This window comes from Maniola hyperantus, chromosome 2 (assembly GCF_902806685.2).
Source record: "Maniola hyperantus chromosome 2, iAphHyp1.2, whole genome shotgun sequence".
Lineage (NCBI taxonomy): Eukaryota > Metazoa > Arthropoda > Insecta > Lepidoptera > Nymphalidae > Maniola > Maniola hyperantus.
In genome coordinates, this window is record NC_048537.1 from 6677707 (window position 1) to 6700317 (window position 22611).

General features: G+C 37.8%; 2 protein-coding genes across 10 annotated transcripts in view; one reads left to right on the forward strand and one right to left on the reverse strand.

Annotated features, from left to right (window-relative positions):
* Positions 1-4984, forward strand: part of yki (Transcriptional coactivator yki) — a 51499-nt gene extending 46515 nt beyond the window's left edge. For all 7 annotated transcript variants that reach the window (XM_069503165.1, XM_069503160.1, XM_034981908.2 and 4 more), the window contains one exon: positions 302-4984. In XM_069503165.1, coding sequence (XP_069359266.1) covers positions 302-397 — 96 coding nt within the window. In that variant the 3' untranslated portion in view covers positions 398-4984. The remainder of the gene's footprint in view (positions 1-301) is intronic.
* Positions 2215-20921, reverse strand: LOC117994776 (myrosinase 1-like). Of its 3 annotated transcripts, XM_069503127.1 has the most exons (10): positions 20850-20921; positions 18897-19108; positions 12858-12949; positions 10696-10964; positions 9524-9928; positions 8829-9131; positions 7955-8089; positions 7655-7761; positions 6990-7125; positions 2215-5043 (listed from the first exon to the last, which is right to left on the reverse strand). In XM_069503127.1, exons 1-10 carry the CDS (start codon positions 20889-20891, stop codon positions 5017-5019), a joined length of 1728 nt encoding a protein of 575 aa, XP_069359228.1. In that variant the 5' UTR covers positions 20892-20921; the 3' UTR covers positions 2215-5016. The 3 variants fall into 3 exon arrangements, with proteins under 3 accessions (XP_069359228.1, XP_034838625.1, XP_034838631.1); XM_034982734.2 differs by lacking the exons at positions 18897-19108; positions 20850-20921 and adding an exon at positions 13989-14163; XM_034982740.2 differs by lacking the exons at positions 2215-5043; positions 18897-19108; positions 20850-20921 and adding exons at positions 5600-5702; positions 13989-14162.
* Positions 20922-22611: the final 1690 nt, after the last annotated feature.

The following is a 22611-nucleotide window of genomic DNA, read 5'->3' on the forward strand; positions in this document are numbered from 1 at the left end:
AAGTGTGTTTGACTGCAAGCTTTTTATTGCCCATCTGCTTAACCGATGAGGTGGAAATTGGTTACTTTTGTCTTTAAGAGTTTCCAGAGGATTTAAAAAAAACTTTAAACTTGTGACTTCGTCCACGTGACGAAGTCGCAGGCATCATCTCTTCGGTACAGAGATAGCTTGCATCCCGAAGACGAATAGGTATAAACTAGTACATCCCGGAAAATCAAAGATTTAAAAAAAAACTTAAATCCACGTGGACGATGTCGTTGGCTGTTGGCATCGTCATTATTATTTCTTTTTTCTATTTCAGTTGGGCGAATTCACAAATGACATACTATTAGACGACGTGCAGTCGCTAATAAACTCGACGCCGAACAAACCAGACAACGTGCTGACTTGGCTGTAGGCGGCAGGCGCGCACAGGCACTCGGCAATGTGCAATCACGAGGTTCGCGCAGTTTGCCCACAAACTTTTAAATTAGGTATTATCATAAATATAGAGTACTTACCGCTTCTAGCGTCGACTCTAAACCCAACAGTGTCGATGGCCTAACGGTAATGGTGTACATTTCACTAAGTAAATGACAGTGTATAGCGTAATGTGTGTAAATGTACGGACGGTCGAAGCGATTCATGTAGGTATGACTGGACGAGTTCAAGAGTGATTTGATTTTGTTGCTTAACAATAGCTGCCCTCTGTTGAGCGGTTTCAAATTAGCGTTTTTTTGTGCGTCAAATGCGCATCTCGTACGTTAAAAGCTAGTACTTACACTCGCAAGCTGAGAAACACGCCGATTCGCATTGCTACTGACTGCCCCACTACTTCGAGGGAACACGCCGAAATGGAAGCGGCACGTCGCGTCGTTCGTTCGGTTTATTAAAGCGCGAAATGTAGCGCGCTTGGAAGCGCGCATGCGAAAACTACGGTATAGCATTGCGGCGAGACGCGGGATTGAGCCATGGCTCCCGCGGAAAGTTCTCTGATAGTTGTGGCCGTTCTGCAGACTGCTCTCAACAGAAGAGACCTTGTCGAATGCCGCGTCTGCCTGTGTCACCACAATGACCGACACAAACCGACGCGGATGCCGCAAGCCCCCGGCGTTGCTGCTTCGCCACTTCTCGCTAGCGGCCAACAGGTGCTGCTCAAAACTCCTGAGGACCATTCTTGCGCCATCTTACAATAACCACCCTAAAACGCGTCAAAAAAACGATAGTCTGAAATCACTCTATATCTGCAGACATTATTGTGTTGTGAGTTGTGGCGCGACAGAAGGCGTTGATAAAATGTCATACATTTTATAAGAAGACGAGCACAGCAATCTGCCGTCCTCTGATGCCGGAGGCGCGCTCCAATCTACAACAGTAGTGTCTGTGGCTTTAAAAACTGTATTGTCCCAAATTTAAGTATAAAACATTCAATATGTCGTGCTGTCCATAGCCTCTTATTATTTAGAATTGGTTTTCGCATCTCGGCATTTATCTGAAAGAGATACGAATGCAAAATTCTGCATGATAAGTATTAATTACTTATGAAATGATAAACAATATACCTGCTTGTGTTGATTAATTATTTAGAAATATCTGTGTGGGTCTCTTAAAATTACAAGAGTTACGAGTTCAATTTCAAAATGTCAAACGTCCACTCACTCTATTTCGTTATTTTGTTTCCTGTCGAGCCAGTTTCGATGTAAGCCTGAGTGAAAACGCAAGCAGTCGTATGTTTTAGCGTCGTGATAACTGATTAGTTGATAGTTTGTAGTGAAGTTCGGTTGTTCTGGAACCGAACGCAAAAGAGCACCTGCGGTTTTTGCATAGCTTCCTTCTTTGTCGAAAGAAGTATTATCGCATACTATTTGTAATTATAAACTAATTGTGAGATGGGATTCCCCATACTCTTTTGACCAGAGTAGTGGAAATCCTTTCCTCCACAGCAGAACGATGACGTCAGTATAGGAGGACGACTAATGTAGGTAATTTTATCGATGTAATTTAGATTGTGATACCATCTTGACGTAACAGTGCCTTATTGTGCCTTTTATACAATTTATTTATTGTGTTTTAATTAAGATAACGTTATATTTCTACAATTTTTACGATCGGACTATTTCTATATGTATTATTAATATTAATGAAATAAATCTACTTATGTAGGTACTTTTACAGTATAATATCAAATGTGTTTTGTCTACTTACACCGTCCTTGTGTATTTTTCGAGATTATGATTAGAATAGTGATAGTTAAATGTAACCTAGTTAGTTATTTTGGCAACTATTAAGTTTACTGATATATACTTTATGTTTGGTTCGAAGTGAACGATGTATTTACGCGTGCGCATGGATGCCGCTAGGTAGTGACATTTGGAAATAAATAATTAATTAGTACCACTGACCTCTGCCAATACAAGTACGCTTCCGATTCCCGACCTGTTTTTGAAGAAACTGGATTTTCGTCATTATGGCGCTGATAGAGCGAGAGTCATATGAGCGTACTCGGAACTAAATGTTATTGATGAGACATCTATCAACATAGTGTCAACACGAAAACCATTTGATAAAAAATGGCAATTTTTATTCCCGGTACGTTCGGTGGGCGCTTCGAATCAGCACAAAAATAACTCATTTTGCATGGCACACTTCTTCCAGCGTACTTGTATAATATGTCCCTTTCAGTGAGCAGTAGGTACTCATATACATAGTTGCTGCGAGAGTGTTTGTATTTCTGAAACGGAATTGCTTTGTAAGTGCTCGTGCGTTTGTGTGCTGTGAGCGCAGTAGCGTGCCGTTGCCCGAGTTCTCCACCGGCACATTTATGCTGGAGTCTGGAATTCATTGTAGGGGGCATCTTTAGGGGACCATTTAGACGACATGACGTCATATTCAACCTGTTGAATTTGACACATGTTAACTGAATGGCCCCCTAAAGAAGCCTGTATCATGACTATGAATTTCAGTGGTTAAAGTGCATTTGGCAACTGAGCGCATTATCTACTCAACAAATTCAACGTTTCGTAGCTACATATAAATGAGCTACGATAAATTGTGGCTTACTTTTTATTTTTCTGAGATACTTAAAAGCGACTTTTTTACAAAAGTTGAACTTTCAAAAATCAAGTCTTAGCCCACCTAGTCTCTTGAATTTTTACGAATTCAGTTAGATCGTTTGAAAATAATGTTGAAATTAGGCCTTAAAATTTAATTAAAAATACTACATTGAAAACTTTGCCATATTAGTAAAAGTACTTTATTCTTGTAAGACTTTAATGTAATTTTCATTTATATAAATACATAGCAATTAATATCAACTATGTATCTAACTATTATAATTAAGTGTAACGGTGCTGGGTTTATAATACATTTCATTTTGTATTCTGTTCATCCCTTTGTCGTATTTGTGGTTATTGATTATTCTTAAATCTTGCAAGTAATGATGCTTTTCATATTGTTCGGTTCATTATTCTTCGTTCGCTTTACCCTTTCCCTTAGATATTATTTATGTTGTATCGAACTGTAGGTTCGTATCTATTTTTGTTAATGTGCCTGCGTCTTTTTATATTTATTGTTAAGTAATAAACAAAACATGCACTACATTATGTACACATCAGTGAAAACATAGTAGGGCCCACCTGTGTTGAAGGTGACGCTTCAACGTATCACGCTCAAGTTGACAACTTTAAATTTTACTATACTTTACGACGAGAAATTGAGAAAAGAGCCAGGATCGTATGATATTATTTAAAAAAGAGCTTTAATTTATTAAAATACTAACTTCGGTTACCAAAGATCAATCTTAATTGTAGGTACCTACCTAACTAAATTAATCCTTTAAAAATGCTCATTAAAATTATAAGTCAATTAATATAGGTTATAACGTGGTCGTTACAACTAAAAATAAGTACCAAAGGTTCATATAGTCCGGAAAAAATGACTCTTCACGCGCCATTTTATCTCTATGGGTCAACTGTCATGTCCAAAGTATGGTCCTGTCCTTTAAAATAAGGAATAAAATCTTACTTTTGACACAAAAAGTTAAAATTGCACGTGAGGAGTTATATTTTACGCGTTATACTTGTAACAACAACAGTTTCTCCCTATACTACTACTACTAGTCGCGCTACTCTATTAGAGAACCTATGTTTATAAAAAAACATTGAAAATGCAATTCCAAAACATAGGTTCGTTTGTGATTGGTTGGTCACTCAAAATGGTTAACGCCCACTGACTTTTTGTCTTTTTCATTTGTATGGGGTTACATAACGGAGAGAGACCTATTAATTTAACTTCTCTCCGTGGATAGAGAATAAAAAGGAACGGCAATCGACGTTTCATTTTGCCTTCCAAGGTGGTTCATTGAAGAGGTTAAATGTAGAACTGAAATGACAATACAATGGATAGTCTAAGAGCATTTAATCGTGTTAGGCTTTGGCAGAATGAAATATTACTCCTGTTATCTCTATTTATAGGCACCTTCTCCACCTGCATCATCATCTATCTACTATTTGGTGTGATAGCAATCAAGCGCATGCCTATATAGTCAATGTTTATGGTAGGTAGTCCAAGCATCTAGTGTGTGTTGGACTATCAGGTTTGCTTATTGATATTATTTAAAGTTGGCGACTCTGTGCGTATGTAATGTGTGCCCTACTGTGCTTTCAGCAGTGCGACATAATGAGAAACATTCCATGTTTGCTAACCGTGTGCGCGTCGCCGGGCGTCGCGTCTCTAGGACAGGTCTCTGGGACTCAGAATAATATTCGGAACAATATTTGAAGTAAACTGTTTTATGGTTTATTTCTTAAGTGTAGCCTTAAATATTATACAAACATATCTGTTCAGTCTGACACATGCAAGTTTTCTCTGTAGTGTATATAACTACGTGTATCAATGTTATAACAATGAAATTATAAATGTCATATATTGTAACTAATTTGCAATAATTTCATTGTAAATAATTTGATATTCTTATATGAACTAAATAAATATTTGTTTTAATATCCATTATAGTTTTCAATTGCTTCTTCCATATCCTTAAAGTTCTGTTTTGTAAGGTGGCAACTGTAGGAGATAGAAATTATGTTTTGTATAAAGCTCATTTCACATTACGGGATATAAATTATATTATAGTCCGGTCAACATTGGTGTTCCCAACATTCGTAACAATTTTTAGCTCTATGCGAATTATTGTAACCTTGAATGTCTATTTTGACCGGACTATAATTATATTATATCCCGTAGTGAGAAATGAGCTTAATGGTATGTGAGTATGCAAATCTGCTGATAAAATATTTTATGATTAGGTAAGTTATGTTTAGGTATGATTAGGTAAGTTTTATGATTAGGTGGTAACTTACGTACAAGTCGGCAATATAATGGTTAATAGATAATAAGCATAGTATTATATGTATTATGCAACAGGGTGGCTATTGCACGCCCACTTATAATTGCCTAGGCCGTTTACTAGTTGATATTTACACAATTTTTAAATAAATAGCATAAATACATTTGACTTGTAATTATGAGGTAGGGTTATACTAAGGGGCCTTTAGGTATAATACTTAGGTACATATAATAAAAACCGTAGATGGGTAAACGTTGTAAAATAAATACTGAATAAATGTTAGTAATCATTTAATAATAAATAAATCGTTGCATACATAATTATCAAGCAACTCCTGTTAGATGCATCAGAGCATGCTTCATACCCGTCTTCTCTCCTGTTAAAAATGAAAACATTTTTATCGTGCTTAATATATATAGATACGACGTATTATATGAATTACCTAACATGCAAAATAGCGTAGCAAGTACTCGTACCTACGTATATAGAATTTTAAATAGTTAACAATACATACTCGTACATATTCAGTTTAAAATAACAAAAAGTAATTTGCTTAATAGTAACAGTAAGTAAGCAGATTGAACGTCTAACCGAAAGGCCGTTAAAAAGTAAAACAGGTTTAATTTTGATACTTACAATAGATAAGTGCAGCAGATAAAAAAAGAATAAAAGCGTCTGTTATATGGAAAACTGAAGAGTCCCCGTGTTACTAAAGATATAAACGAGGGCACCGGAGTAACGATCCTATAGTTCGCGACAGGTCGAGATGGCAAACGGGGTATGAGACGGGGGGACACCTCGCACAGCGCCCGCGCTATCCCGCACCGGGTTAGCGCGGGGGCTGCGGGTGTGCGGGGCTTCCTCACCCCGATTGCTATCACGACCTTTCGCGTACTATACCTTCATAGTATGTACCAAGCGGGTTTTATACATTTAAGTTCATAAATTACAGCAGAGTAAAGCTAAGAAATTAGGTGAAAACAGGTCATGCTCAAGAGTCAAGAGTACAATAAACTGAACTGTTTATCGCGTAGGTGTATTTAAGCTCTAATTCTACAATAATTGTCATCATTGCATTATTTCAGCAGCTTATGCTGTTAAGAGGGCAGTACTACCACTTTTATAAGTCACGCCGATGTACCTGCGCAGAAATCTAATTTAGAATGGCGTGAAATATCTTAGCCAATCATAGCGCGTGTCGGTTGCCTATTGGTTATTGCGTAAGTGCCATGTTTTGTACATGCAAATTATATGAGCGAAATAGTATTTCTCTGTTGTTCTTGTGTTTAAACTTTAAAATGAACGTCGAGCAATAATGCCTATACCTATTTCATTGGTGTACATTCGGTTTTAGTCGGTAGCGTCAGGGCGTTTGTGTAGTCATTCGTACGAATAAGTGCACAAACGCTCTTGGGTTCCGCTTTTTGTGCGCAAACGAATTTTGCCGAGGCGACTTATAAAGGTGGTAGTACCTACTGTACGTCTAACTAACGTTAGATAGATTGTTATCCATTTTTTTTTGTCCCTAAAATTAAATGCGATTTTGTGGAAAATCATGCTTTAGGATGAAGCTTAAGCGCGTTTCTTAAGTTGTATAACATTTGTACAAACAGATTTGATAGCAGAAATTGACTGAAAGTCAACGGTTAGTTGAAAAACTTACAGCTGGATCCTTGAAGCGTTCATCTTGAGGTAATTCCCTCGTGGCGCACAACTGCTTCCAGTATTCGACGGACAGTTTAGGTGTTCGCGGCAAGCTCGGGTCCGTGATGTCGACGTGGTACAAACCGAAACGCTCGCTGGCCAAGATAGATTGAAAATTAAAATTGTTATGTAAACCACATTCCTACAGTTCAGCTATTTCACTACGCCACTCTTGACATTTCAAATGTGGGCTACCACATAATAGCTATACCTACCTATTATAGTAATAAGTAGGTACCTAAGTACCTTCTGAATAAAGTAGCTTTCCAACGGTGAAAGAATAATTATTATTAAAATCGGTTCAGTAGTTTCAGAGTTTCTCGATTACAAACAAATCTTTCCTCTTTAGTAGGTATAGATAAAATGACAATTTAACATTATACCCCTGCAGTACGCGGCAGAAAGTAATGTACATTGACCTTTAGAAGGAGATGGCAGATTTGTAGAGCATTGTCTCTGTCGTTGAGGCCGACGAAACGTCATATAGCTATGAGTGAGTGACAATGCTCTACTAAGCCGAAATGTCATTCTAAAGGCCGATGTCAGCTACTTACATTACTTACTGCCGCGCACTGTACCTACTGATCTTTGCTGCAACATCTCTGTTTGTTACAAAAAACTTACGAAAATCCAGCTCGCCATTCAAAATTATCCATAAGGGTCCACACTGTGTAACCAAGAATATTGACACCGTCGTCGTAGATTACATTCAAAATTTCGGACAAGTAATCCTGAAATACCAATAATCTTACTAATTAATACAACCAATGTAGGTAAATTCTAGGAGTATGGTATTTTATTGCGTCGAATTTAAAAAAAGTTTTTTGCACGAGGTTTTTTAAATCAGAGATCAAAAGTAAGTAAGAGAGGATTAAAATTAAAAAGTAATCAACTGGTTTGTGTCCATGTAATTTACCTACTTACATTAAAATACTTAATTCGTCCGTAATCTAGCAGAGTGCCTCGGTCAGAGAATCCGTTTTCGGTTATGTAAATCGGTGGGTCGTTGTAGGAACTCTTGCACCAACGCAAAAGGTTTGCGAATCCAGTGGGCACCACCTATAAGAAAGACATAGGTAACTAAATACATAGTATTTAATATTCGTATCATTTTTTAACATAAATTAATAATAATTAGGTAAAAAGATCAAGATAACGTATGATAACATCGTGTGCATGTTGTGCATGGAACATGAAGTTTTAATTTAAAGAACTAAGTACTTAGGTATACCTACCATACTTGCATAAAAGCGTCCACACTGCAGAGAGTTTGACTTAAGTACATATTAATAGGTACCTATACAATTCCTTGTATTACAAATAAGACAGCACATTTCGTGTGACGTCCTGCCGTGTAGGTACCTAACTAGTTCCCTTCACGGTTTTTATTGATCCAAGCTCTCACCTAAATTGGAAGCACTGAATTATAATAAGACTACAGAGGAATGTGCAGTGCTCAGACAAGCCGCCAAGCGCTTACGAGCACGAAGAAACCAATATTGTAAGTGTTTTTTCTGTTTGTGTGGAAATAAATAAATAAATAATATATTGCTCCTCCATTGGGAAAAAGAGAACTTAAAAAATCGTCGTCGTCGTCAACTGAAAGTATTGGTCAGTCGCAGTCTTGCACTGCTTGTGTCCAATCCAACAGTTCCCATGGGCAGCGACAACGATGCAACCAGCGTAGCCTACGATGAGCAACATTCCTCAGCCCAGCGCATTCATTATTTGGGCAAATAGGTAGTAGGTATACTTTGTAATTTGTATAGAAAAAAATTGCTCGGTAAATATTACGTACTCGAAGCCATTCCGAGGCCGAATCGCTGCCAACTTTCATACTTGTTACAGCTCTGATATCTTTCAGCCAAGAAGGTGATTTGGCAATGGGGTCCACACCGGCGCCCGTAATCAAGTGTGTAGTGTAGTGGTTGATGCCCAGGAAGTCAGAAGTGCCTCTAATCCTCTCGATCCAGTAACTGTCAAATTGTTCCAAGCGTGATTTAGGCAAACCCTCAGACTTGCTTTGCTGTGCCACATTTTCTACCATTACAGCGGGATACCCTCCTTCTACGGTAAATATTGGGTGAGCGAACCATCCGAACTAGAAACACAGAGTTAGTATATAGAGTTAATTTAAAATGGATTTGTAAATTAAAATCTTTAACCTACCCACCTATCGTCAACGAAGTTCTAACAGTGCGTAAGTTAAAAAGTCTACTTCACAGTTTTATTAAAATGTATAAAATTAATCAATATATACAACTTAATAAAATTTTCCCTTAGCAACCCTTCATGTATAAGTAATATTTTTGTGATGATGTATAAGTTATTGATGAAATAAAAGACGTTATGATTCTGATTGGTCGAATGAAAGCGGGTGATCTATCTTCATCAAACGGTTAGAATGAAAACCGAAAAACCGCCAAAAATGACTTGCGTAATGTTAAAAGTTCACTGACGCTATGCTGAATGAACGAAAATCATGAAACCTACTTTAAACTGGTTAGCCACTTCAGCCAGAGCAACTTGCTCAGCATTTTCAGGATCAGTTGGTTCATACCATATAGCATTGATAGAGATCATAATTCTTCCATTCTGTTTAGGCCTATAGGTCTCATTATACAAGTGATAAGATTCTGCATGGGCTTTCAGAACTGTGTCACTGCATAAATAGTTTCCGACACCGTGACTGTCAATCGCAGGAGCTTTTTTGTCGTCGCCATAGGCATCCTCGCAAATTTCGTATGGCTCGTTGAATGTGATCCACGATTTGATCCTGTCGCCGAACTCTCTGAAGCACAGGTTGGCATAATCACGGAAGTAGTCAATCATCTTCGGATTGGCCCACCCACCAAGATCTTGAAGGGTTTGTGGCAAATCCCAGTGGAACAAAGTTACCTGGACAAAACAAAGGAAATCCTGCACTCTACCTAAATAATATTTAAAATACCTAGGTACTTAAATATTTTTAATTTATAATTTTCCCTCGACTTTGTTAACAGGTCAGTTAGGTTTTTTTTGGTATAGTAAATAAAATCACATCTACTTTAGTTCATATACTAGACCTACCTTACTTCGCGTACAGTAGGTACAGGTTCACTTAAACATATCCAGCATTTCTATAAGTTAGTCTAAGAAGTCTAATAGAAAATTCAGATTGGACTTGAATAATGATGACTGCAGTAATCCATATTCCAATTATGAATGCGAAAGTGTGTCTGTCTGTCTGCTAGCTTTTCACGGCCCAACCGTTCAACCGATTTCGATCAAATTTGGTGCAGTTAGCTTTTACATCCCGGGTCCAGTTTTATGTCCGTCACATAGGCTACTTTTTATCCCGAAAATCAAAGAGTTCCCACGGGATTTTTAAAAACCTAAATCCACACGGACGAGGTCGCGGGTATCATCTAGATTCTAGAAGAATATAAAATGCATTCTACCCACGGATTCTACCACTGCCCCGTCAGGTCTTTAACTACCTATAGGTATCTACATTTTAAATTATGATTTCGTGAAATAAATGATCCTAGATTACCTTAAGCACATACTTAATCGGCTGGATTAAAAGTTAAAATCATAAATTACACATTCAGGCAAAAAAAGCCATAAAGTAAATTAAACTTCCCTATTTTTTATAGCCTGTTTTATCGAGTATATTAATTTACCAGTGGCTCAATATTTTTGTCAGCTAAAGCGTCGAGAAGATCATTGTAGTAACGGATGCCGTCAGGATTTACGTGATCGACACGGCCTGTGGGCAGAATTCTTGCCCAGGATAGGGAAAATCTGTAGAAATCCACGCCTATATAAGCCAGTGCGTCCACATCTTCTTGGTATCTGTTGTAGGAATCGCACGCGACATCTCCATTGGTGCCATCAGCAATCATCCATGGTCGGGAATGAGAGAGCCGGTCCCATACATTCTCAGATTTGCCTGAGATCAAATACTTAAATTAGTATGATATTTAGATAAATAAGTAAATATGAGGATTTAAAAAGAGGAGAATGTAAACATGCAGGCATACATTGATTTATTAACTAGTTAGTTAATAAATCAATGCAGGCATATGTTAGCTTCTTCTCCCTATTATTGCCATGGATCGTCGCATTCCGGAATACAACATACCTATGATCGAAATATTAATGTTCGTTGATGGTTGATGTACCTAATAGGTAGCAACCAAGCGCTGATCAAACAAATGGGGTGTTATTTTTATTACCTACATTTGTCTTGGTTGTGGAAGTGACACTCACTTGTGGGGTGGATAACGCCAAAAATATTATGGCGGACTCTAAGGCACTAAAAAAATTTTTTATTTTTGATTACAGATTGATCGGTGTCGTTAGATTTTTATTCGGTTGCAGCGGATAGTAAATTTTGAAAAAAAAAATGCTAAGAGAAATGAAAATCAAAAAAACCGTGCATGAAATAAAGGCTGGAATTTTAGAAATTTCCACGGCACAGGAGCGAAGCCGCGCACGAGTCTCTAGTTTATCATCATCATGATAACCCATCGCCCGCTCACTACAGAGCACGGGTCTCCTCTCGGAGTAAGAAAGGTTTTGGCCATAGTCTACCACGCTGGCCATGTGCGGATTGGTAGACTAGAACCCAGAAGAGACGCAGGAGCCTACAGAACCCAAAAAATTAGTGCTCAACTGCTAGTGATGCGAGGTTGGCAATCTTTTTTTACATTGTAATGTTTTTGCTAAAATAAACAACCGTTTATAACAAAACTTATCTAAATCTACCTATGAAATGAATTTAATAATTCCCATACTTTTGTTAGGTACTAAGTAAGTAGGTACCTAAATTCAAGATTTTCAAGTGCGGAGATAGACAAGGTGTTTCAGATACGGGACAAACTTGATTGACAGTATAGGCAGGTAGGCACGAGTTTAATTGAGTGACATGATCTCCTCGAGAGAATCGATAAGATGTTACATGATTTATGAAACAAGAAGTTCATGGAAGTTACCTACTTCTAAGCATTCACATTCCATTGTTAAATGCAAAGAATTTCTAAGTACTACTTTATGTCGATGGTTTAATGTTACATATTTTTTATCTAGATTGATTATTTTTTGAAATATGTACCTAGGTAGGAAGCAAGGCATATAAGTACTTGTAAAAAATTAAGTACCTAAGTACTTTTATAAACAATAATTTAGAGGTTTATGCGCTACACTACGACAATTGACAACGACGACGACGTTGACAATGCAAAATAGAATAGTACCTGAGACCAGGGTTGGATATTTTTTAAAGAAACACTCGAGGTCAGGCTCGCGCAACGAGGTTTCCGTACTACAGTTGTATTTTTTCGACATTTTGCACGATAAATCAAAAAAATGATGCATAAAAATAAATAAAAATCTGTTTTAGAATGCACAGATGAAGCCCTTTCATAATATGATACTCCACATGATATAACTAGCTATTACTTCGAAACTTGAAATAGATACTAATTTTTAGTTCATGACCACAATTTTTTTTTGTGTGATGTAACCATAAATTCACGGTTTTCAGATTTTTTCCCCTAATTTCTGCTATAAGACCTACTACCTGCCAAATTTCATTATTCTAGGTCAACGGGAAGTAGTATAGTAGTAGTAGTTCCGTTTTTCCTTTTGAGGTACGGATCCCTAAAAACGACTGAAAAGCGGATTAAAGAGCGAACTGAAATCTCGTTGTGTCTGAAATCTCTCTGAAAGGTCGTTGGTTCGAAGTTCGAACCCCACTTTTGCACTATTGTCGTTCGTTCTAGCACGAGCGGAACGATTAGTTGGAGGAGCAAAATTAAAGTGTAAGTAATATTTTCCTTACCGCTTACATTCCACGCCCCCTCGATCTGATGGGCTGCGGTGGCGACGCCGAATGTGAAGCCTTCAGGGAACTTCGTATGTTGCGCCAGCCCCCTTGGAAGAATAGGTAAAAGTTAGGTAGGTAGGTAGGAGTAGGTTGGTAGAATAGAGAACAGGCCTACATAGTAGGTATCTACATATTGGAGATCGCCCGTAAGGAGGCAGTGTATATGCTAGTCGTCTCTACACCATGATTTGCGATAAAATACATCCGCCCTATCATGTCACATGCTTGTGTTGCATTCGCACTTCTTCCCCCCTCCCCTCCATCCATATTTTCAGTTGATTAAGACGTATAGTTGCTGTTGACACAATTACGTGAAGGTTTCTGACGTCGTATTGCATTACGATTGCAAACATATACGAGCTACTTACCTAATTGAAGTGTTAAATTTGTAATTTTGAAATATGTAATTTATTGGGCCATCAAAACAAAACATTTTAAAAAATGTATTCGTTTGTCGATGTTTTATCTGTGTCTCCGGACTCTGGGCTAATCTTTGAAACGGCAGAACCGAATTTGATAGGACTTTCGCAGACAGGTAGGACTATGCAAGGAGTGATCTGATATTCTAGCTTATCTCGGGAAAACAAAGTATTTTTACGTGATTTTTTTATTGAAAGACACATGGACGAAGTCGAGGACGAAAGCTAAATTAATTAGCTCATGAATGTTATTGAGTTTGACAAACTTAACCTAAGTAGGTATAGTACGCGACAGGTCGAGATGGCAATCAGGGCGGAAACGCCTCGCACACCCGCACAGCCCCCGCCCTAATCCGGTGCGGGCAAGGGTGGGTTACGTGCGGGGCGTCCTCCCGCCTGTTACCCCGATTGCCATCTCAACCTGTCGCGGACTCTACGTACTTATGAATAAATGGCCAACTTTTTAGTAGGTACCTAAGTATTTATAGTCAGTAGCCACGTGGATAACGGATTGATATAAAATCCGAATATGCGAAGACATGAAGACTGATAAAAATGATTTTGGTTCAAGCGATTCATTTCAACAGTGGCCAACGACTAATCGGCTATTATCAGGCTATATGCGGATGTTATGGCTGTGCGATATAAACAAACGTGTAGTACTTACGAATGGGTGATTGCTAACAGGGCGAGTATAATGGCCACCATGTTGTCGTCTAGCAGTGACGACTCACGCCGCTGTACTGGTAGAATGCCGTTTTGTGACACTTCTTTTTTTCACTCGTTTCCAGTTACGGTAATCTCAAGTGTTAGCCCAAAATTGACATTATCTTCAGATAAATCCTACTTTAGTTTGATACTGATATTTTTAACCGACTTCAAAAAAAGGAGGAGGTTCTCAATTCGTCGGAATCTTTTTTTTTTTTTTTTTTTTTTTTTGTTTATTTGAAAGTAATCAACAGCGTAAATACATAATTATTATTTAAATTTAAATCTAGGTATAACAGAAGGCCAAAAGAGATTACTTAAAATTATAATTAAACTATTTTAACAGAATAGAGTTAGAATAAATGTAGGTATATACAATAATAAAATAAAATTACAACAGTGTATGTTTATTTAATGTATGTTCCCCGATTACTCGAAAACGCCTGGACAGATTTTGAAAATTCTTTTTTTGTTTGAAAGGGTATACTTCAAAGTTGGTCCCATTTCAATTTGGTGAAGATCTGATGAACATCTTCGAAGATAGATACTGGAACTCCTCAACGGATAAGAGTAAATTGCTCGCGATCAGTGTAATAGCTTAGTAAACAGTAGATTTTTAACCAGTCATAGCATAATTCCATGGAGCCACTAAAAATTGTGAAATAAATTTTTTTTACAAAAAAAATAAAAACCGACTTCGTTACACAAACACTTAAAATTGAAAAATAATTTAATTTATTACCGAATATATTATGTATACAAGAGTTAATATAGTTCCATAATAATATTTTTTGGGGTCGGTGCCAATGAGGTGCCATTGTGGAGTCCTATAAAAATATGAAGTCTAGACGATTCGCGCAGCTAAAGCTAATTGGCACCGGAACCAAAAAATATTATTATGGAACTATATTAACTCTTGTATACATAATATATTCGGTAATAAATTAAATTATTTTTCAATTTTTAGTGTTTGTGTAACGAAGTCGGTTTTTATTTTTTTGTAAATTTTTTTTATTGAAGTGAAACTTTTTTGGGCGCGTTTGGAGATTTTGGGATGGGTAAAAAAACTTCAAGGTCGCGTCACTGACATGCTAATGTTAGGTAATAATGCTTTGAGTTGTTATTCTAAGGCTCGGAGTGCAGGCGTGAGTGAATAATGCTAATGATACTATAATAATAAATTTGAAAAATCCAAAAAACACTGTTTTCTTTCACTGTTTCATTTCATAATCCATACTAATATTATAAATGCGAAAGTGTGTCTGTCTGTCTGTCTGCTAGCCTTTCACGGCTCATCCGTTAAACCGATTTTGCCGAAATTTGGTACAGCGATAACTTGCATCCCGGGGAAGGACATAGGCTACTTTTTATCCCGGAAAATCAAAGGGTTCCCACGGGATTTTCAAAAACATAAATCTACACGGACGAAGTTGCGGGTATCATCTAGTTTTATATAAAAGCTGAATAAGATGATATGGAAAATCGGATCGGATTTTTAAAAGTTTTATCAACTGCACCAATATAGGCAATGGGTCTCATATTTTAATAAAATAATAACAAGTTTGATAACGAATAAAAATCTCGGAACTATATCCATAACCTATCTACCTACAGTTGTGTAGGTTTTCACTTCTGTCGGCAGTTCCCAGTCTCTGAGAACTCTCGTACATGTTATAAGTTTTCCCACGATATTTTACTTCACCGTTAGTGTGTTCACAAGTGATATTCAAATATTCAATTGCTTAAAACGCTAATAATATTACCTACCTAAAACTCCAAATAGTTATTCACCTGGCGGCAAATCTGAACCACCTGATATTTTATAACAACATAGGTACCTATAAATTTTACCTAAAGGAGATATTTTATGTAAAAGGTAGGTAGATATCAAACGCTCAGACGAGTCCCAGGGAGCCGCTGCATTCAGGCGGCGCAAGACCGTGGCGTGTGGAAGTCCCTACACGAGACCTATGTCCAGCTGTGGACGTTTATCGGTTTTTTTAATTCAGATACAAGTTAGCCCTTGACTGCAATCTCACCTGGTAGTAAGTGACGATGCAGTCTAAGATGGTAGCGGGCTAACATGGCAGGGGTATGGCAGTTTTTATTAAACCCGTACCCCTTTGTTTTCTACACGGCATCGTACCGGAACGCTAAATCGCTTGGCGGTACGGCTTTGCCGGTAGGGTGGTAACTAGCCACAGCCGAAGCCTCCCACCAGATCAGACCAGAAATTAAGAAATTATAAAATTCCGAACCCCTGCCAGGAATCGAACCCGGGATCTCCCACTAATAAGACCACAGTGCTTACCACTGCGCCAGGGAGGTCGTCAGAGGTTGATGATGATGATGAAATAAATCTAATATTTGTATGTAGGCACGTGGCAGGTAGGTACATCATCATCATCATGATGAACCCGTCACCGACTCACCACAGAGCACGGGTCTCCTCTCAGTATGAGAAGGGTTTGGCCATAGTCCACCACGCGGGCTAATTGCGGATTGGCACACTTCACACGCCTTCGAGAACATTATATAGAAGTCTCAGGTACGCAGGTTTCCTCACGAGTCATAATGTTTTCCTTCACCGTTAAAGCAAGTGATATTTAATTTCTTAAAACGTACATAACTCTGAAAAGTTAGAGGTGCGTGCCCGGGATCGAACCCCCGACCTCCCGAATAGGTTATCACGGCTCTTCCTAACCACTAGGCAATCACGACTATATTTTACGTCATCACCCTCATCATGTATCTTATAGCGTTTTCCACACGCAACGGTCTTGCGCCGCCTGAATCCAAGTGCTCCCTGCGACGCGTCTGATGTCGTCCGTCCACCTAGTGGGGGGGGTCTACCAACACTGCGTTATCCAACACTTGGGTTAACGTATATCGGTTTTACGAACTATGTGCCCTGCCCATTATTTACATAGGTATAATTAAATATACATGATATATAGGTAGGCACTTACATAATTTTGTTACCAACACAGACCCAGATATCAAGTTTAGAGTAAAACTAAACGATTATATCTTTGATTTGATCAAGTACGATCAATGACGTCATATATTATTATAGATACATTTATACCTACTATGATGTCTCCAAAGTTACAATATCAATAAGGAACAATAAAATAAAACTACAATAAGAAGGTAGAGCCTTCTAATATAGTCTATACCAGTAGAGTAAGGTAAATTACAACAGATTTACTTATGAGACTGGCATTCGTGGTAACTGGATAACTAGGTCTTTATCCAAACATCCAAACATTGACACCAAACACGCACACACGCGTGTACCACCAGTTAGAAAAGTATAATAAATGCGACAGTGTCCAAACATCCAAACATTGACACCAAACACGCCCACACGCGTGTACCACCAGTTAGAAAAGTATAATGAATGCGAAAGTGTCCAACATCCAAACATTGACAGCAAACACGCCCACACGCGTGTACCACCAGTTAGAAAAGTATAATAAATGCGAAAGTGTCCAAACATCCAAACATTGACAGCAAACACGCCCACACGCGTGTACCACCAGTTAGAAAAGTATAATAAATGCGTAAGTGTCCAAACATCCAAACATTGACACCAAACACGCCCACACGCGTGTACCACCAGTTAGAAAAGTATAATAAATGCGAAAGTGTCCAAACATCCAAACATTGACAGCAAACACGCCCACACGCGTGTACCACCAGTTAGAAAAGTATAATAAATGCGTAAGTGTCCAAACATCCAAACATTGACACCAAACACGCACACACGCGTGTAACACCAGTTAGAAAAGTATAATAAATGCGAAAGTGTGTCTGTATGTCTGCTAGCTTTCCTCGGCCCACCCTATTTAACGGATCTTGACGTGGGCCATCAGGGCCATCTCCGGGAAGTCGCTATAGCGTAAGTAGCCTAGGTTCATACCTAGCCAACTTTTGTCCCGGAAAATCAAAGAATTCCTACCGGATATTTAAAAAACCTAAATCCACGCGGACGTAATCGCGGACATCATCTAGTATCTACAAACAATACCTACCTATTGTAAACATAATCAACTCACCCAGCCACTCATCTAAGCCTCGTCTAGCAACCCTTGCATGACGCAGAGATAGTCCACAGAAGTGGCAAGCGAGTGAGCGAGAAGAATTCCGCGGGTAAGGACATCCCTGACTTTCCACATGTCGATGGGATTGCACGGCTGGGCGGCAAGCGAGAGCACGCGCCGAAATATGGCGATCGGCTGAAAGCGCCAGGGCTGCTCCAGCCACCAACTGAAATCCATTATACCTACTGTAAAAATACCGGTCAAGTTGGACTCGCGCACGAAGACACGCACAGCGCCATCTACTTATTAGACAAATTAAGCAAATACAAATACAGATTTCTATATTGCGACACTGGATAAACAGTGGAGATGTTATATAAACAAAAAAGTACAGCCGAATTCTTCCTATTAGCATGCAATATTGTTATGATATAATACTCGTACCTAACAACGTGTACATACCTACTATGTTTTCGTGAAGACGTTTTTTAGGGTTCCGTATAACTCAAAAGGAGAAATGAACCCTTATTATAGGATCACTTTGTTGTCTGTCTATGCGCGAGTCTGACTCGCACTTGACCGTTTTTTTTGTGTTGTAACCACAAATTCACAGTTTTCGAGTTTGTTCTTTAGGTACCTTCTTGTGCTATAAAGCCTAAACCTATCTGCCTAATTTTATGATTCTAGGTCAACGGGAAGCACCTACTCTATAGGTTTTGATTCCCTTGTCTTGACAGACAGATAACGAATTGATCCTATAAGGGTTCCTTTTCCCTTTTAAGGTACGGAACCCTTAAACGAGATCGAAGAAGACGAGTTACCTTAGAAATAGACCTTCGTAGGTGAAGTAAGTGAATGCAAAGACAAATAGAGGATAAAGCAGCGGCATTATGGCGAGCAGGCAGAGGAGTAGCGAGCCGATGAGTTTCAGGAAGGTAGGGAAAGCGGCACCGTATCGCCATAGGGAGTGAATGTCCTTCGCGAACTCCAGGAGTAGCAGACGGGCCCTGCCCATTCTACTCGCTGTACGTAGCTGTTAACATTATTATAAGGCTGCCTACAAACTGAAGCGCATTGTTTGCGCAACACGCTTCAATATGTAAGCAGCCCTAAAATTAAGTAGGCACTAATTAAAAAAACATGTCCGCGACTTCGTTCAAGTGTATGTAGTTAATTAAAAATCCCGTGGGAACTCTTTGATTTATCGGGATAAAAAGTAGCCTTTATCACTCTCCAGGTCTTTAACTATGACCATGCCAAAAATCACGTCGATCCGTTGCTCGGTGCTCCCTTGTGACGTGATTGAAGGACAAACCGACAAACAAATACACTTTTGCATTTATAATATGGCCTATGGGTGATTATTTATTTCATGTAGAGTGTAGACCAATACTTACAGACCGTGGGGTCATAAGGTTAACATTTAAAAAGGCATTTTCAAAAAACATAAAACGGTCATTTACTCGAAAATGCCCCACTTTCCCCCGATAAGAGAAGTCATAGCATTTGACCTTCCCTACAATCCATCCACATGGATGGATTGTATTGGTTGTACGGAAATCGGAATCGGAACGGTTAACAGTTACCTATAATAATATTATTAGTAGGTACGTATTCGAATAGCTTTCAACTTAAGGTTGTATTTCACTTATTATGATATGCGTTAAATTGCACTGAGTTTGAGTAAATTAACGTTGCATGACTAACAGAAACTCTGATGTAACTAACTTAAGTAGGCCATCATTTCCAAATATTTTTTAGAAAATAATTATACTTTTTAGAGTTCCGTAGCCGAACGGTAAAAAATGTCTGTCTGTCTGTGTGTATGACCACACACACACACAGCCACTTTTTCCGAAACTATAAGAGCTATACTGATATGCGATACTAAGATGTATTATGTGAACCGCATTAAGATTTTTACACAAAAATAGAAAAAAAACAATAAATTTTGGGGTTCCCCATACTTAGAACTGAAGCTCAAAAATTTTTTTTTCATCAAACCCATACGTTTGTGGTATCTATGGATAGGTCTTTAAAAATGATATTGCGGTATTTCTAAACTGAATAGTTTGCGAGAGAGACACTTCCAAAGTGGTAAAACGTGCCCCCCCCCCCCCCCCCCTGTAACTTCTAAAATAAGAGAATGATAAAACTAAAAAAAATATATAATGTACATTACCTAGTAATGTAATTTACATTCATTACTAATGTAAATTACATTAGTCCTAGACCTAGAGCTAGGTCTACTTAATTGTTATTACTTGTTTTTTATCTGTATTATTAGTATTTTTTTTGTGTTCCTTATAATATAATTTATGTCAGCACTCAGCAACTTAAAGTCAATAAAAATTTATTTTTATTATTATTACCATGCAAACTTCCACCGAAAATTGGTTTGAACGAGATCTAATAAGTAGTTTTTGATTTATCGTTCAAAATGTCGATAAAATACGATTGTACTACGGAATCCTCAGTGCGCGAGTCTGATTCGCACTTGGCCGGTTTTTTTGTAAATCCATTTACCTGGGAGTGGTGGTGATGATCCACAAAAAACTCAAAAATTTAAAGAAAATCTGACATTGCATGAAATTTCTCTGAAGTTTATATTTTAGAATGCTTCTACCTTTTTCGTCCTTTCCCCGAAAACAATGCGGCTAGCCGATTTAAACATCACCAACAAGGGAGCCACCCATAGATTTATTATTGGTCTCGCTCCGCTCCCACCATTTAAACCAACTTCCAGCTTCTACCTACTGAAATTTTAAACTCACTTGCTGCATGAATATTTTATTTGTCCGGCGATACGGCTTCATATTGATCGTTTAATTTTTTCTTATTATTTAAGTAGTTTCCATGTTTTTAGGTACTTAGATCATTTTATATTATTATTCAAAAAATTATTTGCTTATGTTTTTGTACTTGACATTTAAACAAGAATAAATATGAGATAAGTACAATAATTAATCTATGGATAACTAGGTAATAAAATTGTCAAATTGCAACAAAATCCTTTGTGCATAAAACTTTACCAAAAATTGTTTGCCATGGAGACTGTGGCCATGGAGTCTTAGTGCTAAAAAACATTTACGAGATATTTCACCGCGATTAATAGCCACATCTGGTGACAGAAGGGGCTGGCTCATTTTTTGCGCAACGGATCAGCCTGGCTGTCGAGTTCTTCATGTGAGTAGGTACCTAACCTATAAGTAAGTATATCAGAGATTGTTGATATAATATAATCTAAATAATATGTAAAAGCGAAATACGAGTACTGTCTAAAATCTGGAGACTGACATAGGCTACTTTTTATCCCGGAAAATCAAAGAGTTCCCACGGGATTTTTAAAAACCTAATTCCGCGCGGACGAAGTCGCGGGCATCAGCTAGTACATATATATAAATACATAAATACATATACATACATACGGTCGAATACAGAACCTTCTTTTGAAGTCGGTTCAAAATTCAGATACTGAATATATACTTAAGCAATTGATCAGGAAATAGTAGCAATAGGTAGTATAAGCCAGTTACGTAAGGGCGGCGCGGCTAGGGGATGCACCACGACGACCTTGAACATCCAGGACTATTCTTTAAGACTGCGCCAGTTACGTAAGGGCTTGGAGCTGGTGTTGAAAGAAGAACTCCCTTTTGGTTGTGAAAATGATTTAATTAGGACGTTCGTGTCGACGTTGGAACACGAAGGCCTTTACTTAACTATCTTATCTAAGTTACAATACTACTTATGCTAAATTAATGTTAGCTTAATACTATATCTCTAGATTTTAGGTGTTATGAGAAACGAAAGAGGAAAATAATTAATGAATGTAATACAATGATAAATTATGATAATATCTTAAATTATTCAAATGTATGTTAACTAGCATTAAAAAAATGCAATAATGCAACCTCTACACTTCATAGCGTTTTAAATGCCTACCTAGTTAAGTTTACACTACAAAGTACATATTTGTAGTTAATTATTTCAAATGTAAGTATATTGTAATAAGTAGGTTAGGTACCTACTTTTCTTTTTTACGTTTAAAGTTCATTATTTCAGTGAAATAAACCAAGCGTTTCGCGCGGTTAGCAATCAAAATACTTAATTGTTATATTCCTTTTTTTCCAAAATATCCAAAAACATGTATCTAGGTAGATAGTTACCTACCTACTTAATTCACCTAGCTGCACTAGGTGAATTAAGTCAACAAATTAGTTACTTACTTGATTTACTGAACGGATTAGGCTGAGCATGCAGATAGCTGTTATGACGTAAGTATACACATCCGCTAAGAAAAGATTTTTTGAAAATTTAACCTCTAGGGGGGTAAAATAGGGGTTTGAAATTTTTAGTCCACGCGGACGAAGTCGCGGCCATAAGCTAGTGTTATATAATTAATATAAAAGATAGCCGATATGGACCCTGTCTTCATGGATCGGATGGCATACTGGCAGACTTGCGGAAACTACCTTATATACTACCTACTTAATTTAATTTAAGATAGCGATAAGTTAAAAAATTGTGTTACATAAC

Bases quoted from the DNA above. Each gene is read 5' to 3' on its own strand.
- LOC117994776 (XM_069503127.1), bottom strand. From the start codon at position 20,891: ATGAAGCCGTATCGCCGGACAAATAAAATATTCATGCAGCAA. The intron at 10,965-12,857 runs GTAAGGAAAATA...ATTTGATCTCAG, and splicing joins GGGGGCGTGGAATGTAAGCG to GCAAATCTGAGAATGTATGG. The intron at 9,132-9,523 runs GTAGGTTTCATG...CTGTGTTTCTAG, and splicing joins AAGTGGCTAACCAGTTTAAA to TTCGGATGGTTCGCTCACCC.